Raw genomic sequence first — 19,123 nt, forward strand, 5'->3', positions numbered from 1 at the left:
CTGTGTCCCTGGCTGACAGATACGTACACTGGAGAGTACATTTTCAAGTAGCATGCATGATAGATGTGTGGGGTGGCAACCATGCCAGCCACCCTCGGCTGGCCGTTGCAAATATGTGTATCATTACCTCACGACATACCTCATCCACTGGCATGATTATTATGTGTCAGTTAGAATGTTTGTGCATTTTAGAAAGGAAACCTGTTATGTGCATTCCTTAGCTTGAGGAGGAATCAGGCCTTCTCCACGTAAAGCTGAGTTAAAAGAATAAATGCAATCTCTTTTAAGAATTGCAAGTGTGCTGGATCCTTAGACGGAAGAGCAGAACTGCCTCAAACTTGAGGCCAGTGTGGGTCCCGCAGTCAGCTCAAGGCCAGCCGCAAAGCGAGACCCTGTCTCAGCACAGAAGTGTAGGCAGGAGGAGATCAAGGTTTTCAGAGCCGGGAGTGCAGGTGAGAGGCTGAGCGCTGGGCTAACAGGCATGCGGTGCTGAGTGTAATCCTCTACAGGGGAAAGAAGAAAGAAAGAAAGAAAGAAAGAAAGAAAGAAAGAAAGAAAGAAAGAAAGAAAGAAAGAAAGAAAGAAAGAGAGATTCTTTTAATCAAGATTTTCATTCTGCAATATATAACAATACCATCAGTATGACCACTAATAACATTACTGCTACTAATAAACATTTGGGTTTTTTTTTTTACTATGAATGCATGTCAGTAAATACCAGAAGGAACATAAAAATGAAGCACAGTAAAATGTAAGGCTCTGTGCATGTTTGGGAGAAGGCACGGCCACGCAGCTGCCCACCCAGTTTATGGCAACCAGAGGCTTGCACAACTCTGAGACATACAGTCCGGGGAATGCCGCACCGCCTGGGGCCCTTGGGTGTCTTCCCAGATCTCGGCTGACAAAATCCTGCTTGACGAGATGCCACGTCCGTCCCGTCTTGCTGGTGTCGGAGTTGTTTACCCTCCTGGGAAGCCGGGATGGTGGCGGTTGCCAGCCTTTGAGCAATAAGAGGATGCTGGTGATAAGAGGGGGCTCCGGAGGTCACAGCCCGGATGCAGAGGGACTCTGGGCTGGGGACAGACGAGAACCCAGGCAGTGCACAGAGACAGGGCTGTCACCGCTACAGCCCGGGTTTGGGGGTGAGCCTGGGGTGAGCGGGGGGCAGCCTCCGGGTGTGAGCATCCTCCAGCCCTGCGTGACAGCAGGACCACAACAGGGAAGGCTCCAGGAAATGGTACCCGGAGGAAGTGGGCGTGCAGGGAGAGGCCTCCGTGAGGACCACAATCTCTCACATCCCTCCGCTTGCAAAAGAAGCCAGTTTCAGACCTCAGCGACACGGGGCTGGCTTTCAATAAGAGACTTTATTTCACTTTTTAACTCCCAGATGAGACTCGCATATATTTATGAGGCCCAAAGGGGTGCTTTGACGCATACATACGAGATAGAATCACTAAATCAAGTTCACTATATATCTGGCCCCTCCCTTAGATTTTTTCTTGGGGACTCGTTTAAAGTTTACTCTTAGAATTTTTTTTTTTTTTTGGTCTTTTTGAGACGGGGTCTCACTATGCAGTCCAGGCTGGCCTTGGGCTCACTTTGTAGCCCAGACTGGTCTCAAACTCGCAATGATCCTCCTGCCTCAGCCTCCCGAGTGCTGGGATTACAGGCATGAGCCACCACGCCCGGCTTGCTCTTAGAATTTTGAAATATAAATTATGTTTTTACCTATGGTCACCCTGCTGGGGAAAAGATCACACAAACATACTCCCTTCTGTCTCAGTGATATTTTGAATGTAAATTAGTAAAGCCATTATGGGAAACAGGATGGGAGCCAGTATAGAAGCCCTCAGAAAACTAAAATTAGAACTAACGCATGATCCAGCAATCTCACTACTGAGTGTAAGCCCCAGGAAGGTGAAATCGGGGTGTGCAAGAGACCCTTGGACCCCCACATTCACCATAATACTATTCACAACAGTCAAGGAATTTGTCTGCCCACCCATGCGTGAATAAACATGCACAGAAAATTGGTCTACACACAGGACTCAATTATTCAGTCTTATTCAGACCCCCCAAATTCAAAGACTCAATCCAAAACTGAGCATCTGAGATGAATTCACAGTGCTCAGATGAAGAAATACAAAAGGCAAATAAACACTTGAAAAAACATTCAGCATCACTGGTCATTCGAGAGATGCAGATTAAAACCACACTGAGATTCCATCGCACTCCAGAAAGAGCGGCCATCAACCAAGAAATCAACCCATAACAGGTGCTGGAGAGGCTGTGGGGAGAGGAACCCTTCTCCACTGTTGGTGGGAGTGTGGGCTGGTGCGACCGCTGTGGGAATCGGCGCAGAGATTCCTCAAAAAGCTAGGATTAGGGCAGGGATTTAGTTTAGTGTTGCTGCACCTGCCTGGCAAGCATGGGGGCCTGAGTTTGATACCTGGTACCAAAAAACAAACAAACAAAAAACTAGGACTAGAGATTCTATTTGACCTAACTTTTTCCCTTCTGGGTATCTTACTGGAAGAATTCAAAACATTATACCATTTATAGCACAGTTTGTAATAGCTAAATCTTGGTAACAACCCAAATGCCCATCAAACAAGGAATGGATAAAGAAGATGTGGCTTTTTTAATACAGTGGAGAACGAGACTTCCAGGAGAACATGGCGGACAGATAGCAGCAGCTACAGAGGCTCTCTGAAAGACCCAGCTTAGAATTCAGGAATGGTGCTGAGTAAGGGATCATAATCAAGTGGAGATATGCCCTGCTGACCCAAGAACAAACTGGGCTGAGAGAAACCAACTGGGAATGCAATCCTGGTGCTATAACAGGAACAGAAAAGCCTCAGTGTGGAAGCCGGAGCCCGCGCCATTGGAAGCCGTGATTTGGGTTTCCTGCTGCCGCTGCTGCATCTACATCAGCTCGGCAGGGAGAGAGACGCGCGGAAGCTCTGAGAACGGGAATCGGTGAACGGAGTTGAAAGCAGGACAGGCGGGGAGCTGTGCATTGACCTGCGGTGAGTGAGAGAAACTGGGACTCTTCCACAGTCTAGGAGACTCCAACAGAGGACATGCTGGGTCCGGGCAGACTTGCAGGAACAGGGCGCTGCAGTGACTTCAGCCATGTATCCCCCTTTCAAGCAGGATTGGTGAGCAGTGCCTAGCCTACGTGATGCTGCTGGCTGAGACCCAGTAGGCTAGCACAGCCCACGTCCCAGCTCCTGAAGGTGACCTGGAGGGGTGGGCCCCGCGTAGGCTGCCTGGTCTGCAACTTCCTGGGTGCTGCGGTGGGCGGGAACACCTAGCTGGTGCAATTCAATCAGACTGTGGCTGACAGGGAAGGAAGCTGGGCCTCCTATATACGCTTGCATATATAAGGAACAAAGAATATGGGAAGAGGCAGCAACAAGAAAGGGTCCTCGGCCCCCAATCCTGAGAAACAGGCAATAGCAGACACAGCACCAATAGACATAAAGCACTATCTCCAGAGCCTCATAGACAAGTTCAGGAGTGAAGTTATTAATGACCTGAAGCTAGACATAAGCAGAATAGTTAGAGAAATGCTAAGCGTCACCTAAGAAAAAACAGATGGTGGAATGGAAGAACAGAAAGAGGGGAGAATTGTTTGATGGACAAAATAGAGAAAGCATAGAATACGTGAAGCAGGTTCAAAGAGATTACCAGGAAACTAAAAAGTCTATCGAAAACTGGCATAACAGCTTAAAAGAAACTAAGGATAGACTATCTGAACTGGAGGGCAGATTTGTAATATGGGAGAATGAAATGAAAAACTTCTTAAAAGTAACAAAGAAACAAACAGGAATAATACAAAGACTAGAAGATGATAAGAGGGTCTATAACTTAAGCATTAAGAACATAAAAGGAGAAGTAGGGACATAAACAAGTGAACTACAAAAGCTACTCACAGAAATAATCCAGGAGAATTTTCCTAATTTAGCAAAAGGTAAAGATACTCAGTTGTATGAAGCATACAGGACCCCAGCTACCTACAACCCAAACAGAGCTACACCCAGGCATATAATAATTAAAATTCCAGAAATTCAATACAAGAACAGAATATTAAAAGCTGTCAGAGACAAGAAACAGACCACTTACAAGGGAACACCCATCAGAATTACAGCAGACTTCTCGGCACAAACCATCAAATCACAAAGAGCATAGGGGGAAATAATTCAACCTTTGAAAGATAATAATCTCCAGCCAAGATTGATATATCCTGCACAACTATTCCTGGAAATTGATGGAAAAACAAGGTGCTTCCAGGATAAAGAGGAACTAGGGGAATATGCAACCACCAATTCAACTCTACAGAGAGTATTGCAGGATATTCTAAAAAAGAAAAATAAGAAGAATCCAGAAATAGTGGCAGAGAGGCCACAATGAATGGAGCAGAAAACAAAATGAAGAAGATAAACTGACAACTAATGACAGAAAAAGAGCTCAACAGAAATGAGGCAGAGAAGATTGGATGATAGGAACAGATATTTTGGAGAAAATGACGTCTTAATAGGTAATACTGATTTAGTACCATCTTGTTTTGAAGTCTCATCAAGCTTTTGTTCTTCTGTCTCCATTGGTCTAAACAGGTGGTATCTTATTGGATTTTATTATGTATGATAGTATAAGCAAAAACTTTTATAGACAAGGAGATTATACAGAAACCATTGTTCAGTTTCTGTTAGTTGATTCTAAATACCCTGTAATGCTGTCATTCTCTTAAATGGTTTTACATTGTTTTGATATATTTGATGCTACAGTATACGAAGTTATACTCAAAGATTCCAAGGAAAGAGACAATATGGTAACTACTTTTATGTCAGGATTATCTGGTGGTGAAACACTATTCTGCTTAAATGGTTATGTTTTGATCTGCGCTGTTTTGCTGTTATGCCCTCTTTTATCTCAATCTCCACTCCATTATTTACTTTTTTATTTTTATCCTTTTAATTAAGGGAAAAATAAATAAAAAATAGCAGGATATATTATAGTAACCCCCTTTAGTTTCCATTATCTTGATTCAAAGCCCTGTATTACTCTCACCATCTTGTTTTTGACTGATGTTCCTCTATTCTGTTTTGTTTGATAGTACCAGGTTCAAAAGTTTAGGCAACAGCTGTGAAGATAGTGAGATTCATTATGAGGCCCATTCTGGTTGACTATTATCTACTTTTGAAGACCTACAATGTCTCCAATGTTTTGGTTTTGTCAGTTTTGTTCTTTACTGTTTTGTTCAAATTTTATTATAACTAATAATATAGGCAATTCTATTAGAGATAGCGGGAGGCATTATGGTAACCATTGTTGATCACCTTGTATTATACTTTTACATTATCTATTGTGTCCACCCTTTTGATTTGATTGACTCTGTTCTGTTATGTCACATTTGGTTCTACTCCCTTCCAAAAAAGTGATAAGAACTGTGGGAGTAACAAAACCCAAAATGGGTAATTGTCATTGTACAAAAGAGAGGAAAAGAAAGTGCTCTAAATGATATAACTGCATGTATATTTAAGTGTATAAGATAGAAAATGATATCACAGAGTTTTATTGGATCATTGAACAGAACTGTTTGCAGTCTCACTGTTGGAATGTCCACTTTATAAGCTTTAATTTTGTAACTTGAACAATTGTTTCTGAGATGACAATATGTAATCTATTAACTAGTGATTTCCTACTGTTTATTTTTTCTGTAAATCTGTATAACTTGTACCCTTTCTCTGCCTTTTTTCTTTTTCTCCTTAAATAAAATTAAAAAAAAAAAGGAAAAATACAGTGGAGTACTACTCAGCCGTAAAGAAGGGTGAACTGGAGACACTTGTAGGTAAATGGATGCAACCTGAGATCGTACTCTTAGGCGGAATAAATCAGTAAATATCACATTGTCTCCCTGGCGTGAGAAACTGAAGAGGACACAAGGACCGAGGTACACCACAGATACTGTGAAATGGGAAGAAATTGTTCAAAAGCAAAGAGGAAGTGGGGTGAGGGAAGGGGTAAAGAAAGGAAGGGAAAAGGAAAAATTATTTTTAAAAGGGTGAAAGGGAATTCAAGCTTTGTAAGTAGGGGAGGGAAGAGAAGTTGAAGGCGGGAGAGGGGACTGAGCGAGGGGGAGAGGAATCCAAATGTATCAGGCGTGGGTACAAATTCCCTCTGGTGCCTGTGATGTACACCTAAGATGTACCAAAAAGCTTAATTTTTTTTACAAAAAGGAAAGAAGTCCTGTCATCTGAGCAGGAACCTGGAGGACAGGAATTAAAGGGAAGCAACCCTGGCCGGCATCGAGCGACAAATTCAACAGATCTCGCCTCCATGGGGAGCTGAAGAAGTCGGTCTCTTCGAGGGTACAACCGTGCTGACCAGAGCAGGGGCGATAGGGGACGGGAATGCGGGGCAGAGGGCACGGGAGTCCTGGGGGAAGGACCAGGAGCGTCCCCTGCTGTCCTCTGGATGCCTGCTCCACCCTCCGCGGGAGCCGGTGACCCCGGACCTGTGCGGCCCAGGCTCTCACCGGTCAGCTCTCTCCCAGGGTGGGAAGACATGAGGGACCGACGTGACCGCCTGCGAGGCCAACAAAGGCCCAGAGCAGTGGACACGGGACCCAGCCTGGTCCAGCAGACGGACAGCCTCCTAGAGAGCTGACTTCCCCCTGAAATCCAGGCGACCCTCCAGGCACCCCGAGCTGTGCAAGGCTCTGTATCCGCATACCCACAAGGGCTCCACTTCGCAGGCCACCGAATTACAGCACGCTGTGCAAAACTGACCTAGGGGTTTGGATTTTGTGTTTTGCTTTTATTTCAGGGATGAAAGCCCCAAATAACACTAAGCCTGGGAAACACAGGTGACCCTGCACCCTAGCCAGAGCAGGAATCCCCAAGTGCTGCCAGGACCCGCAGCCTCTGCAGGGGACTCCATGACTTCCTGGGTGGGGCCTTCCATCCTCTTCTGGAACAGCAAGACCTTAGCCTGGGTCACTGTGAGGAGACACGCAAGATACACTATAATAAGCTACGTGTTTCCCACACACGGTCCAGGAGCCCCCAAATCTACCCTAGCACGCACGAAAATATGGTAGGACTGTAATTAATACAGCACTCATGACAGTGAGTCCCTGTGGTGATGGAGGAGGAGGAGGAGGAGGAGGAGGAGGAGGAGGAGGAGGAGGAGGAGGAGATGATGACCTGAGCATAGCATGTAGTCTCCACAAAGATGGAGATCATGCCAGCTTTGTTTACCGCGGTTGACTCCACATGTGACACAACCCAAGTGTCCAAGCCCTGGAAAGCAGTCATTCTTCACCTGGAAACTGCCCCTTCACAAAAGGATCCTCTGCTGCCTGAATTCAGACGCACAGCGTTACTCACGGAGGAAAACTGGAAGCTCCTGAAGCGCCCGTGAGCAGAGAAATGACCGAACAAATGCCTGCCACCTCCACTGTGAAGTAGCCCTTCGGCAAACATTTGGCAGTGGCCACCCAAACCGTGTCGACGTCGCCTGTGAGCCAGCAGTGCCACTCACAAAGCTGTATCCAAGAGAAATCCACACATGTTCACCCCAAGGAATGCATTCAACAAAATTTACATAACAGGATGCAGCGAGATAGATCTTCTGCACATCAGAAAGGATCCGAAGGATGGAGAAGGGGGCAACGGGAAGGGTGCGTTACAAAGATTTCGGTTACGTTAAATTAAATTGCGTTATGTACAGGTATCAACTTCCTCAGGTGAGTGCAATCATTACATACTAATAAAAATTTTTAAGAATCAAATGTGCACAAATTCATAGCTCGTGGTATAAAAACTAGAAACAACCCAAGTGCCTGTCGGTAACACATTGAATTAACTGTGGAAGTTCAGACACTAGAAAACCAGAGAAAGCGTGCATGCTCAGAGGGGTCACACCACAGATACCGAAAGCTGATGTGAAGGGGTAAAAAAGACTCTCCCTCCAAGGCGGGGGATTTAGCTCAGCGGCACAAGCACCTGCCTGTCAAGTGCGAGGTCATGAGTTCGATCCCTGGTACCAACAAATAATAATAATCATCATCTCACTGCTGCTGTGTCTGATGCACACATATGCAGATACACAAACAGTACAGAGGTGCTATCAGTGCAGATGGAATCATAGATGTAAATACGGACACACAGAGATAAGAGGAGGGAAAATGCATATGAATATGCAAGGTAGGAGGGTGGAGGACAGACAGAGATGGGTACAGAAGACAGAAAGAAATAGATGGACTGAATGACACATCACCAAGAGGACAGAGTAACAATGCATACACAGACAGCCCGACCCACGCGTAGACGAGCGGGTAGGTGTGACATTCCGTGCTTCTACGATGGCTTGTGGGTGGCAATGAAGAAAAATCCAGTAACATTGCTATGAAACAATTCGATTTTTTAAAAAAACTAGAGTACGGATTTCACAAGCATAATGGTACCCGGACCCAGCCAGACACAAAAGAACGTAGTGTGTGGTTCCATCTATATGAAGTCCAAAGCCAGGGAAAAACAAACCCATCGTGTTTGTGTTAGGATGGTGCTTATTTTATTTAATTAAGTTTATTGGTACAATCTAGGCGTGCACGATGGCCACAGACAAATAACAAAACAAAGCAGTAAAAGGGTACAAGTAATACAGAATTTCAAGGAAAAAATATACATAGTAAGAAATATAAATAGTAATAGAAATAAAAATATAAATAGTAAGATATCACTAGTTAATAGATTACATACTGTCATCTTAGGAACAGTTGTCCAAATTACAAAATTAAAGCATACAAAGTGGACATTCATACAGTGAGATTGCAGACAGTTCTGTTCAATGATCCAACAAAAACTCAGTAATATGGTTTTCTACCCTACACACTTAAATATACATGCAGTTATATCCTTCAGACCACTTTCTTTTCCTCTCTTTCTTACAATACCAATTACACTTTTTGGGTTTTATTACTCCCACAGTTCTTATAACATTTTTTTTTAAGAGAAAAAAAAACCAAATGTGACAGAGCAAAACAGAGTCAGTTAGAACAGAAGGATGGACATAATACATGATGCAAAAACAGAATACCAGGAGATCAACAATGGTTACCATTGTGCCTCTTGTTATCTTATAAAGAGTTGCCTATATCATCAGGTATAATAGAATTGAACAAAACAGTACAGAACAAGACCAATAAACCCTACACTGGAGACCTTACAGGACTTCAGAAGAAGATAATAGTCAAACCATAATGGGCATCTTAGTGAATCTTATTGCCTTCAAAGAGGTTGCCTGTACCCTCAAACTTGATATTATCAAAAATATAGTAAAACCAGACAGAACAAGATGGGGAGAGCAATACAGGGGTTCAAATCAGGTTAATAGAAAAACAAAAAAGTTACTATAATATATCCCGCTATTTTTTAATTTAGTTTTCCCTTAATTAAAAAAATGAGAGAAAATAGATTAATTTAAAAATAGGGGGAAGATTGAGATAAGAGAGGACATTGTAGCAGAACAATGCAGGGCAGAACCGAGCAATTCAAGCATCATTGTGTTTCACCACCAGATAATCTACATAATAATAGTCACCATAGTGTCTCTTTCCTTGAAATATTTGAGTATAACTCCGTATACTATAGCATCAAACATATCAAGACAGTGTGAAGCCTTTCAAGAGAATGGAAGCATTACAGGGTATTTAGAACCCGCTAACAGAAAAGGAACATGGTTTCTGTGTTACGTCTTGCAGGCACCCTTCCTTTCCGAGCATTTCTTCCCATCTCCCTGTGTCTCTTGCACAATTTGGTTCTTATTTACGCTTTCCGCTTCTCACACCAGTGAGACTCCGTGGTGTCTGCACGCGTGTGTCTGACTGATTTCCCTTCAGCGTACGATCACGAGGTCCGCCCCGTAGGAAGGCGTTTAGAGAAGGCCGTGGCCAGCAGGGAACGGAAAGAGAGGACATTCAGGGCACGGGGTGGTGCAGCTCTCCCCGGGCAGGCACTGGCCGGATGCGTGCATTTGGTGAGAATTCATGGAGCCACACACTGAAGGCGTGTGCACTTTGATGCACGCAAATTGTCTGTTAAAAACAAAACAAAGTGTCGTAACAAAATTGAGAATGGAAACAGCTAAAACACTGTAGCATGATGTTAAAAGAATGTTACTCAGAGTACAAGTCCTGGGCAAAAAAATAGAGAAACAGGAAATATTGAAGAAATTTAGATAACTCCCCAAATTCTCTACTCAATTGCTGGAAAAAGGTAGATGCTAACTTGTTTCATGGGTACTGCTCCTTCTTCTAAGTTTACTGAAAAGAAAGTTTCGCGCTGTTATCTGTAGGTATTTTTTCAATGAAATGTTTGGAGTTTTTATTGTTGTTGTTTTTGTGGTACCGGCACTGAACCCCGCAATACCCTACTCTGAACCGCATCCCTTACCCTTTTTATTTTTTAATCTTGAGACCCAGGCTCATAAAGCTGCCCAGACAGGACACAAATTCGATACTTCCTGCCTCAGCCTCCTGCGTGGCTGGATCACAGCACCACCACGCCCACCTCCAAGTTTTCTTAAAGAACACAAAATGGGATTTTGTTCCCTTGGACCCCATGTGGGATGATGATCAGGCTTAAAACTAGGTGAATAAAATAAACGATAGAACAGTTTGGTAAAATGAGCCCACATTTGCAACCAACAGCTGATGATGCACAAATCAACTCCCAAGATGAAAACAGGGAATTCACAGTCTTGGGTCTGGGTTTTTCCGAGCAAAGAGAAGGGCTGGAGGAATGGGGGTGCTTAAAACGTCTGTCCTGTTTGAATATTCCACCCAAGCAATGGAACGAAAACACATGTTCACACAAACACTCACAGACAGGAGTGTGTCAGAGCAGATATCAGAAGCCAGACACAGCTGGGCGTGGTGACGCGCACCTGTGACCCTGGCCCTCAGGAGGCTGAGGCAGGAGAGTGCCCATGGGTTCTAGACCACGCTGGGCTACACAGTGAGTTCAAAGCCAGCCAGGACTGGAGAGCGAGTCCCTGCAATCACAAAAGAACCCCAGGTATAAAGGACACATATTCTGTCTCCGTGAAACATCCAGAAGAAGAAATCTGTAAGGCAGAAGTTGGTTTGGTGGCAGCCTGAGGCTGAGACGGCTTGGGGGTCATGGCGAAGGGATGCAGGGTTCCTTTCTGGGGTGAGGAGAATGTTCTAAACGGATTGCGCTGAGGAGTCGTGCCCCTCCATGAAAATCCTAAGCCATCAAATGGGACCTTGGAGATGGAGCCATGGGGCGCGTGAATATTATCTCATCCAGGCTGTTGGTGCAAAATTTTTTTTTAAAACCACAAAACAAAAGTCTGAGAAAGAAGAAAGGAGAGAGGCCAGGAGAAAAGAGGGGCTGGGGGGCCACAGCCTCACTGGAAGCGGCCCCATCAGACGGTTGGGCCTTTCTGGTCCAGATGCCCGCTGTCCCAGTCCCCAGCGGGGTGACCCTGAGAAGTCGCTTGATTTCCCCACACGGACCTCGGGTTCCTCCTTTGCCTAGTGGGAGGGACAGTGGAGGCCCCTCGGGGCTCCCCAGGACGTGAGGCGGTGATGAGCAAAGGGAGCCGGTGTCATCTTCCCTGGGGAAGGCAAAGGGTGAACAGGCCCGGCTGCACAGGGTGCTGGGTGCGGAGCTGGCCCCGCGGGGCAGGGCCCCGGGGTTGCTTTGGCTCAGCGCTCAGCTGACTTGGTTCTGAGCTCTGGCAGCCAAGGGGTGTCGCCGAGCCGGCTGTCACTCATCCTATGGGCGTCTGACTGTTTCTACACCCAGGCTGTGCCAAGGGAGGGAGTGTCGCGCTCATCCGAGGTTCCTGAGTGACAGGAGATTCGCGGGCCATAAAAGGGAGGGAGGCAGGGCCGGGCAGCCTCCCAGCCAGGCCTCCCGAGAAGCTGGCAGGTCCAGCGCGCCAGCCTCTTGTCCAGGGTCAGCACGTGGGCTCCGCTCCCCCTGGAAGCCCAGCCCCAGGTCAGCAGGAGACAAGGAGACAGAGCTGGAGGACTCGGCCCGGCCTGGAGGAGCAGGTGCGGCTACAGCCGGTGAGTGACGTGGCCGCCTCACTTCTGTGCCTCTCCCTGCGGCGTGCACAGAGAGAGACACAGACAGACAGAGAGAAACAGACAGACAGACAGAGGGAGAGAGAGACACACAGAGAGGAAGAGACAGAGAAAGAGGGAGAGACAGACAGAGAGGGAGGACAGAGAGACAGACAGAGTGAGAGAGACAGAGACAGACAGACAGACAGACAGACAGAGGGAGACACACAGAGTCAGACAGACAGAGAGACAGAGAAGGAGAGACAGAGACACAGACAAAGAGAGAGAGACAGACAGAGATAGAGGGAGAGAGAGACAGACAGAGGCAGAGACACAGAAACAGAGAGACAGAGAGGGAAAGAGAGAGACAGACAGAAAGACAGGGAGAGAGACAGAAAGACAGAAAGGCAGAGAGAGACAGACAGACAGAGGGGAGAAACAGACAGAGAGAGAAGGAGAGAGAGCTAGAGACAGACAGAGAAACAGAGAGAGGGAGAGACAGAGACACACAGAGAGGGAGAGACAGAGAGAGAGGGAGAGAGAGAGAGAGAGAGAGAGAGAGAGAGAGAAAGATATGATGTTCATTTGTGCCATACACTAAAGCTACACATGAACAAGAAGACTATCCTATATAGTATGTTCCCAGTATTTAACAAATAATAGTTGCCCAGGAGATGTGAGCTAGAGAGGTTGGTGGATGGATGGGTGGGTAGATGGATAAATGGATGGATATGTGGGTGGATGAATTGATGGATGGATGAATAGGTGGGTGAATGGATGGATGGATGGATGGATGGATGGATGGATGGATGGATGGACGGATGGACGGATGGGTGAGTGGGTGGATGGGTGGAGGGATGGATGGATGGATGGGTGGGTGAGTGGGTGGATGGGTGGAGGGATGGATGGATGGATGGGTGGGTGAGTGGGTGGATGGGTAGAGGGATGGATGGATGGATGGGTGGGTGGATGTGTGCATGGGTGGATGGATAGGTGGGTGGATGATGGGTGAGTGGGTGGATGGATGGATGGATGGATAGGTGGGTGGATGAGTGGGTGGATGGGTGGATAGGTGGGTGGATGGATGGATGGATGGATGATAGATGCATGCATAGATGGGTGGGTAAAGAGAAGAGTAATGGGTATATGGATGCATGTTTGGGTGAGTGGGGTCAAGAACAGATGGAGAAGGGATGGCAGACATTACTCCACCCCTCTCATCAGAAGGGGTCTTTTCTGGTAATTGCAGTCTAACAAAGGAGTGATAAACAAGGCCAAATAAAAGGAGAAAGCAAAATGCCAGAGTGTGCCCCAAGTCTTCTGTGTAGCCAGAGCACAACCTCCTGAGTAGAAGTGGGGAGCAAATGGGCCCCTGGGCCCCTGGCCACCCAGGGCCTTCAGCAGGAAGTTGGGTGTCCTGAGGCAGGGGAGGGGCTCCCTAGGGGGCAGGGATGGCATTTTGAGGGCCTCGGTGGGTGGAAGACTCTCAGGTTCTCAGTCCAGGGTGGACATGCACCATGGACTGTCGTCTCTCCCCAGGTCTGGCCATAGACCAGATGACAACCAGGGCTACCTTACTGAGTCTCAAAAACCCAGATGGACAAATCTCTGTGTCCCTTGACCCCCTCCCTCCGTGGGAGACTGTCAACCTGTCTTCTTTCGCTACTCAGGATCAGAAAATATTTCGGAGAGCTGAACCCAGAATCAAAAGAAATGAGTGAGCCTAAGCCTTTGGAAGAGGTAGGTTGGTGGGGGCAGAGAGACCTGGGGAGGTGGGAGGTGAGGACTTAATCCTCCAAAAAGAGTAAAAAAAAGAAAAGATAATGCACTACGATACCCCCTGTGGTTTGACTGTTATCTTCTTTTGAGGTCCTGTAATGTCTCCAATGTTTTGTTTTTATTGGTTTTGTTCTGTACGGCTATGCTCACTTTTATTATGCCTGATGATGTGGGCAATTCTTTTGAAGATAAGAGGCATCATGCGAGCCATTGGTGATCTCCTTGTATTTGGTTTTTAAGTCATGTACTATGTCCGCCCTTTTGTTTTGACTGACTCTGTTCTGCTTCGTCTCATTTGGTTTTATTCTCTTCAAAATAAAATAAAATTTAAAAGAAAGAAAAGAGAATGAACCACACTCAGAGCTAGAAAGCATTTTGTGATCTTCCACAAGATAGAAATAGATTCCTAGATGGGTAAAGATAGAAATAGATTCCAAACTGGACGGAAGGGAGCTACACCTGTCCCCAAAATCACTATGGACTCAGTACCTTGCTTCTCACCAAAAAGAATTACTGACCCAAATCTTTCTCCCTCGCTTGGAATAAGGATAGGATGTCAGCCTTAGCTTCCAAAATTTGGAGGCTTTTGCAGGTGAGGAAGTGACAGACAATTGCTCAGAACACTCTTAAGAAGGATGGGGAGAGAGGGAAAAGCCATCGGATGGGACAACAGGAAAGAGCCTTCAAAATGACACCCACAGAGATGCACACACACACACACACACACACACACACACACACACACTCGTGTGAATTTAGAAGCTGGGGCCCACGTAAAGGCAGACCTAACGAATCTTGCAGAAAGCCAATCAGATCTCAGATTCCACTGCCAGATCAGGCAAATAAAAACAGAATCTCTGAACCGAGCTTGAATTTCACAACAGTGAACTTGCAGGGCAAGTACATCCTGCACCATCTTCCTGTGTGTCACCAGGCACCATGGATTTTACCCGGCCCGGTGGCCCCAGGCCCTTTTCTAGTGCCCCCTCTGCACATCCCTGACCTCCTTCCTCGCGCCGTCTCTGCCCCCCCTTGGCCAGGAGGCGTACGACATGTCGGGCGCCCGCCTAGCCCTGACACTGTGTGTCACCAAGGCCCGCAAGGGCTCCGAGGCAGACCTGGACGCCCTAAAGAGCATGTTCGATCACCTGCGGTTCAACAGCACCATGAAGAGAGACCCCACCGCCCAGGTATGTGGCCGCCAGCCCCAGACCGGGAGCTCCCGCCTCCCGCCTCTGAGCAGGGTGGACTCTCCCTCTAGCAATTCCAGGACGAGATGGAAAAGTTCCAGCAGGTCATAGACAGTTGGGAAGAGCCGGTGAGCTGTGCCTTCGTGGTGCTCATGGCCCACGGGGACGAAGGCATCCTCATGGGCGAAGACGGGGAGACCGTCCAGCTGGATGACCTCTTCCAGGTCCTCAACAACAAAAACTGCAAGGCCCTGAGGGCCAAGCCCAAAGTGTTCATCGTGCAGGCCTGCCGAGGAGGTGGGGCAGGCCAGGGGACCGGGGCCACCGCCCTTCACCCAGCCCGACCCTGCCCGGCCGCCACCCCTCTGACGCTGCCCTGTCCTCCTCCTGGCCCCTCAGTGCACAAGGACCTCGGAGAAACCGTAGGAGGAGATGAAGTGACGTTGATCACCAATGACGGTCCCTACACCATCCCGACGTACACGGACTTTCTCCACGTGTACTCCACCGTGGAGGGTAGGGGCGCCCCGCTGGTCCACGGGAGCCCCTCTCCTCGCCCTCTGAGCCCTGCACCCCAGCTCACCCCTCTGTACCCCCAGGGTTCATTTCCTACAGACAAGAAGAAGATGGCTCCTGCTTCATCCAGACACTGGTGAAGGTGTTCAGAGACAGGCTCGGCTCCATCCTGGAGCTCCTGACCGAGGTGGGTTGTGAGGAGCTCTCTGGAGCCCCCTCCCCGGTTGGTCTTCCTCCATCTCCCCACCCCCAAACCCCAACATGGAAACTAGGGTGTCTTTATGCCAGCCAGAAGTTTCCCCAGGCAGGAAACCTTTCCTGAACAATTCTTTCATATTCAATGAATGGCCAGACATTTTTTTCTTCTAATGGTGATGTGTTGTGTTGCAGATTTATATATATATATATATATATATATATATATATATATATATATATTCCAACCAGACACGATAACCAGCTGTCAGGAGGCTGAGGCAGGAGGATTGCAAGTTTGAAGTCAACCCAGACATTAAAAACTAAAAAACTGGAGTTATATAGCTCAGTGTGAAAACCCTGGGTTCCATTTTCAGTACATCCAAAATAAAAAAAAAAAAAAGATTCAACCAACAATTCCACACAAATATGGAACAGAAGGGGACAGCAAAGGTCTTTTGTTTTAAGCCATGGGTACCTACCTGTCCTGTTCTCTAACGTTCTCCCCCTAAGCTCATGATGCCGACCCCCCAGGGGCTGGTCCCAGAGCTGACCATGCCCATTGCTGTAGGTGACCCGGCTTATGGCAGAGGAAGAGCTCCTTCATGAAGGGAGACTGAGGAAAGTGAATCCCGAAATCCAGAGCACCCTCCGGAAGAAGCTCTACCTGCAATAAAAGCAGAGAACCCGGGGAGAACCTCTCCTGCAAGTACTCTCTTGGCCCCACAGATATTCACAGGGCGGCTCCCCCCTTCCTCAAAATCTCCTCCTCCCAATCTTTCTTCACCCCCATCTGTGTCCTTCTTGGAACAGTCCAGCCAAAGCTGAGCACCTGACACGAAGGTAACATGAACATCACCTCCCTCTGGCTGGACTCTCTACCTCCATTAACCCAACCTCAGGGCACCCGCTTCTGCTTTATGCGTTTGTACCCAACTGAGATCTGTCTCTTCCTCGTGTGACACATGTTCATACACAACCAACTAGTTAAGCTCAAGATTTCCTCTGATCCCATCTCCCAGGGATTCCCTCCTAAACCCTGAAATCTCCGAGAGGCATAAATTACTCTCCCAAACCTGCCTCCCTGGCTAGCAAGTTAGTGCCTCTACGCATCCCCCGAGGGTGACTCACGGGCTTTTTCTCTGAGTAATACAGCTGCCTCTTGCTTTCCCCGTTCCCTTCCTCCTGATGTTTTTTCCTTAAGTTCCTGGACTCTGCCCTCTCTCCAAGGGAATCTGCTCATCCACTTCTCTGTTTTAACTTTCAGCCGCTCTAATCAGAGCCCACCCACCCTGCGGGCCTACACAGCAGAGTAACAGAGGCCCAGAGAGGTTCAGTAACATGGCAGTTGCCACACAGGATCTGACACACACAGAGGCAGAGCTGAGTTCTGATTTGTATCTCAGCCCCCTTTTCACAATCTGCTAAGTCTTGATCTATCAGAAGTTTCCTAATCAGAGTCACCCAGGGAGTGTCGTCCCTCTGCTGCAGGGAGGAGCTCTTCGGAAGGCTCCTAGAAATTCTCCAAACCTGCCAGCTGAGGTCACGCCTGTGGCATTTCAGCCCTGGGCTGGAGGTTGGACCAGCTGTGTGTTTTTGCAAGTTCCGAGGCCTGCTCTGTGGGTGTATCCACCATCTTTGAAAATTCATTGCTAAAGCATCTTTTTCTCCTGGTCCTTCCTCCAAGAACTCCCTGGAATCCTCACCCTCAGACCCCAGGCTGTTACCTCTGAAGTCATCTGTGTCCCCTGTCTTTTTCTGTGCCTCCTGGACCACCGGCCACCACGCCAGCCCCCCTGATGTCAAACCTCCTTCCCTCCCCCTCATCCCCCTTCAGGGTCAGTCTCCACCTTCTCGGCTCTTTATCTGGGCAGCTAGCATCCTTCCCGCCTCTCTGCCTTCTCCTCTCACGGGGCTTCATCTGTCCTTCACGCCGTCTAAAAGAGAAACCTCCCCGGAATGGTCCAGAAGACACAGGAGCGCTGTCCTTTAGAGACCAAGGCCAGACTCCACTCCTGATGTCTCCCACCTGCTGACCCCACTCGGCACCAGCGCCCAGCGAAGCTCTTCCCAGGCTCCTCCACCCTGACCGCAGGTCTGCGTCCTCTTCCTCACCTGGGCTATGCGTCTGCAATCAGCGTTGCCCCAAATGAAGGGGGCCCCCTCTCTCCTTATCCTCTCCCCATGTCTCCATCCCCTACTTATCCCAAAAAGCCTTCTCTAGCATCCTTTGAGTTGTTCCTTACCCAGAATGAGATGCTGGAAAAGACCACGTCTGGAGGCCAAGAGAATATCACCCAAATGATGATAAAGTGTCCAGTAAAATGTTATAATACTTTGCAGTGGGTCGGAATCTTCATTCTGTGTAGAAGCCAAGAGGCTGATGGGAAAGGACCTTTGGGTTTGATTTCTTTCTCTCCATTTCTCTTTGATTTCTTTGGGTGCATCAAGAGACTCGTGCTGTCTCTTTCATAACAGCAGGTGTGTCCGGAATGTTTAAAAATACAGACCACGCTCCTATACCTAATGACTACATTTTGCATGCTTGATACAGCTCTGGAATGTTCCCAAAGAAGCACCCAGAGCACCATTCCTCAGCAACCCTACAAGGTGAATGGGGTGCAGTGACACACATCTGTAATTCCAGTTCAGGAATTACTCTGGAGGCTAAGACAGGAGAGAGGAAATCTACAAGGGATGGTGGAGGTTAGCCAGTTACAGGAAGGCAAATATGTAGCAAGCATGTCCTTACTTCTACCCTGGCGCACATGGCAGCCATAACTAATCGATCACAACTCTCCTCCTGAGCTCAGCTACGGCCTCCACATTTTCTCCTCTCAGAAGCCTGGAAGCAGACAGCAGTCTTTTGGCCTAGGCACGGCCTTCCTGCGAATGAGATGCTTTTAAAGGCTTTTGTTTGTTGGTTGTGCTGATGTTGGCACCAAGTGCGTCATACACCCTAGGAAGGACACTCTAGCCAACCTCGCTGTCACCTCTGATCTGGTTGAAAGCCCTTATTAAAGAGTAACTAACATAGACCCAGCGTTGCTTGCCTTTGGTGCAGCCATAAGCATGGCTTTGTCCATGGGAACGGCAAAGCAAGTCACCAAACAGGAAGGCACAAAGGACCACACGCTCTGAGATGGTCCACAGACAGGGTCCTGGGCGCCCACCCGCGTGCAACCTGCTGTCCAAACGCCAAGTGATTCTGGAGTCTTCCGACACGGGGGTCAGAAAACAATAGAAAGCTTCACAAATCCAGCTGCAGCCTGTTTTTATAAATAAAGCTTTATTGAGACCCAGTCTGATCACTCATTTACATCCTGTCTACAGCTCCTTC

At 47.6% G+C, this 19,123-nt stretch overlaps 1 protein-coding gene across 4 annotated transcripts; it reads left to right on the top strand.

Moving 5' to 3' along the window:
• The first annotated feature begins 11,852 nt into the window (after nucleotides 1–11,852).
• Casp14 (caspase 14) lies at nucleotides 11,853–18,121 on the top strand. Of its 4 annotated transcripts, XM_063228542.1 has the most exons (8): nucleotides 11,858–12,106; nucleotides 13,774–13,843; nucleotides 14,923–15,072; nucleotides 15,144–15,369; nucleotides 15,472–15,588; nucleotides 15,672–15,775; nucleotides 16,355–16,488; nucleotides 17,621–18,121. In XM_063228542.1, exons 2-7 carry the CDS (start codon nucleotides 13,817–13,819, stop codon nucleotides 16,457–16,459), a joined length of 729 nt encoding a protein of 242 aa, XP_063084612.1. In that variant the 5' UTR covers nucleotides 11,858–12,106; nucleotides 13,774–13,816; the 3' UTR covers nucleotides 16,460–16,488; nucleotides 17,621–18,121. The 4 variants fall into 4 exon arrangements, with proteins under 4 accessions (XP_063084613.1, XP_063084612.1, XP_013012224.2 ...); XM_063228543.1 differs by having other exon boundaries at nucleotides 11,853–12,106; nucleotides 15,153–15,369; nucleotides 16,355–18,121; XM_013156770.3 differs by having other exon boundaries at nucleotides 11,859–12,106; nucleotides 16,355–18,121.
• The last annotated feature ends 1,002 nt before the right edge of the window (nucleotides 18,122–19,123 follow it).

The sequence above is a fragment of the Cavia porcellus genome, unplaced genomic scaffold, assembly GCF_034190915.1.
Source record: "Cavia porcellus strain 051 isolate PalLab524CR breed Dunkin Hartley unplaced genomic scaffold, mCavPor4.1 scaffold_17, whole genome shotgun sequence".
Taxonomy (NCBI): Eukaryota; Metazoa; Chordata; class Mammalia; order Rodentia; family Caviidae; genus Cavia; species Cavia porcellus.

Bases quoted from the DNA above. Each gene is read 5' to 3' on its own strand.
- Casp14 (XM_063228542.1), top strand. From the start codon at position 13,817: ATGAGTGAGCCTAAGCCTTTGGAAGAG. The intron at 15,073-15,143 runs GTATGTGGCCGC...CTCTCCCTCTAG, and splicing joins AGAGAGACCCCACCGCCCAG to CAATTCCAGGACGAGATGGA. The intron at 15,370-15,471 runs GTGGGGCAGGCC...CTGGCCCCTCAG, and splicing joins CGTGCAGGCCTGCCGAGGAG to TGCACAAGGACCTCGGAGAA.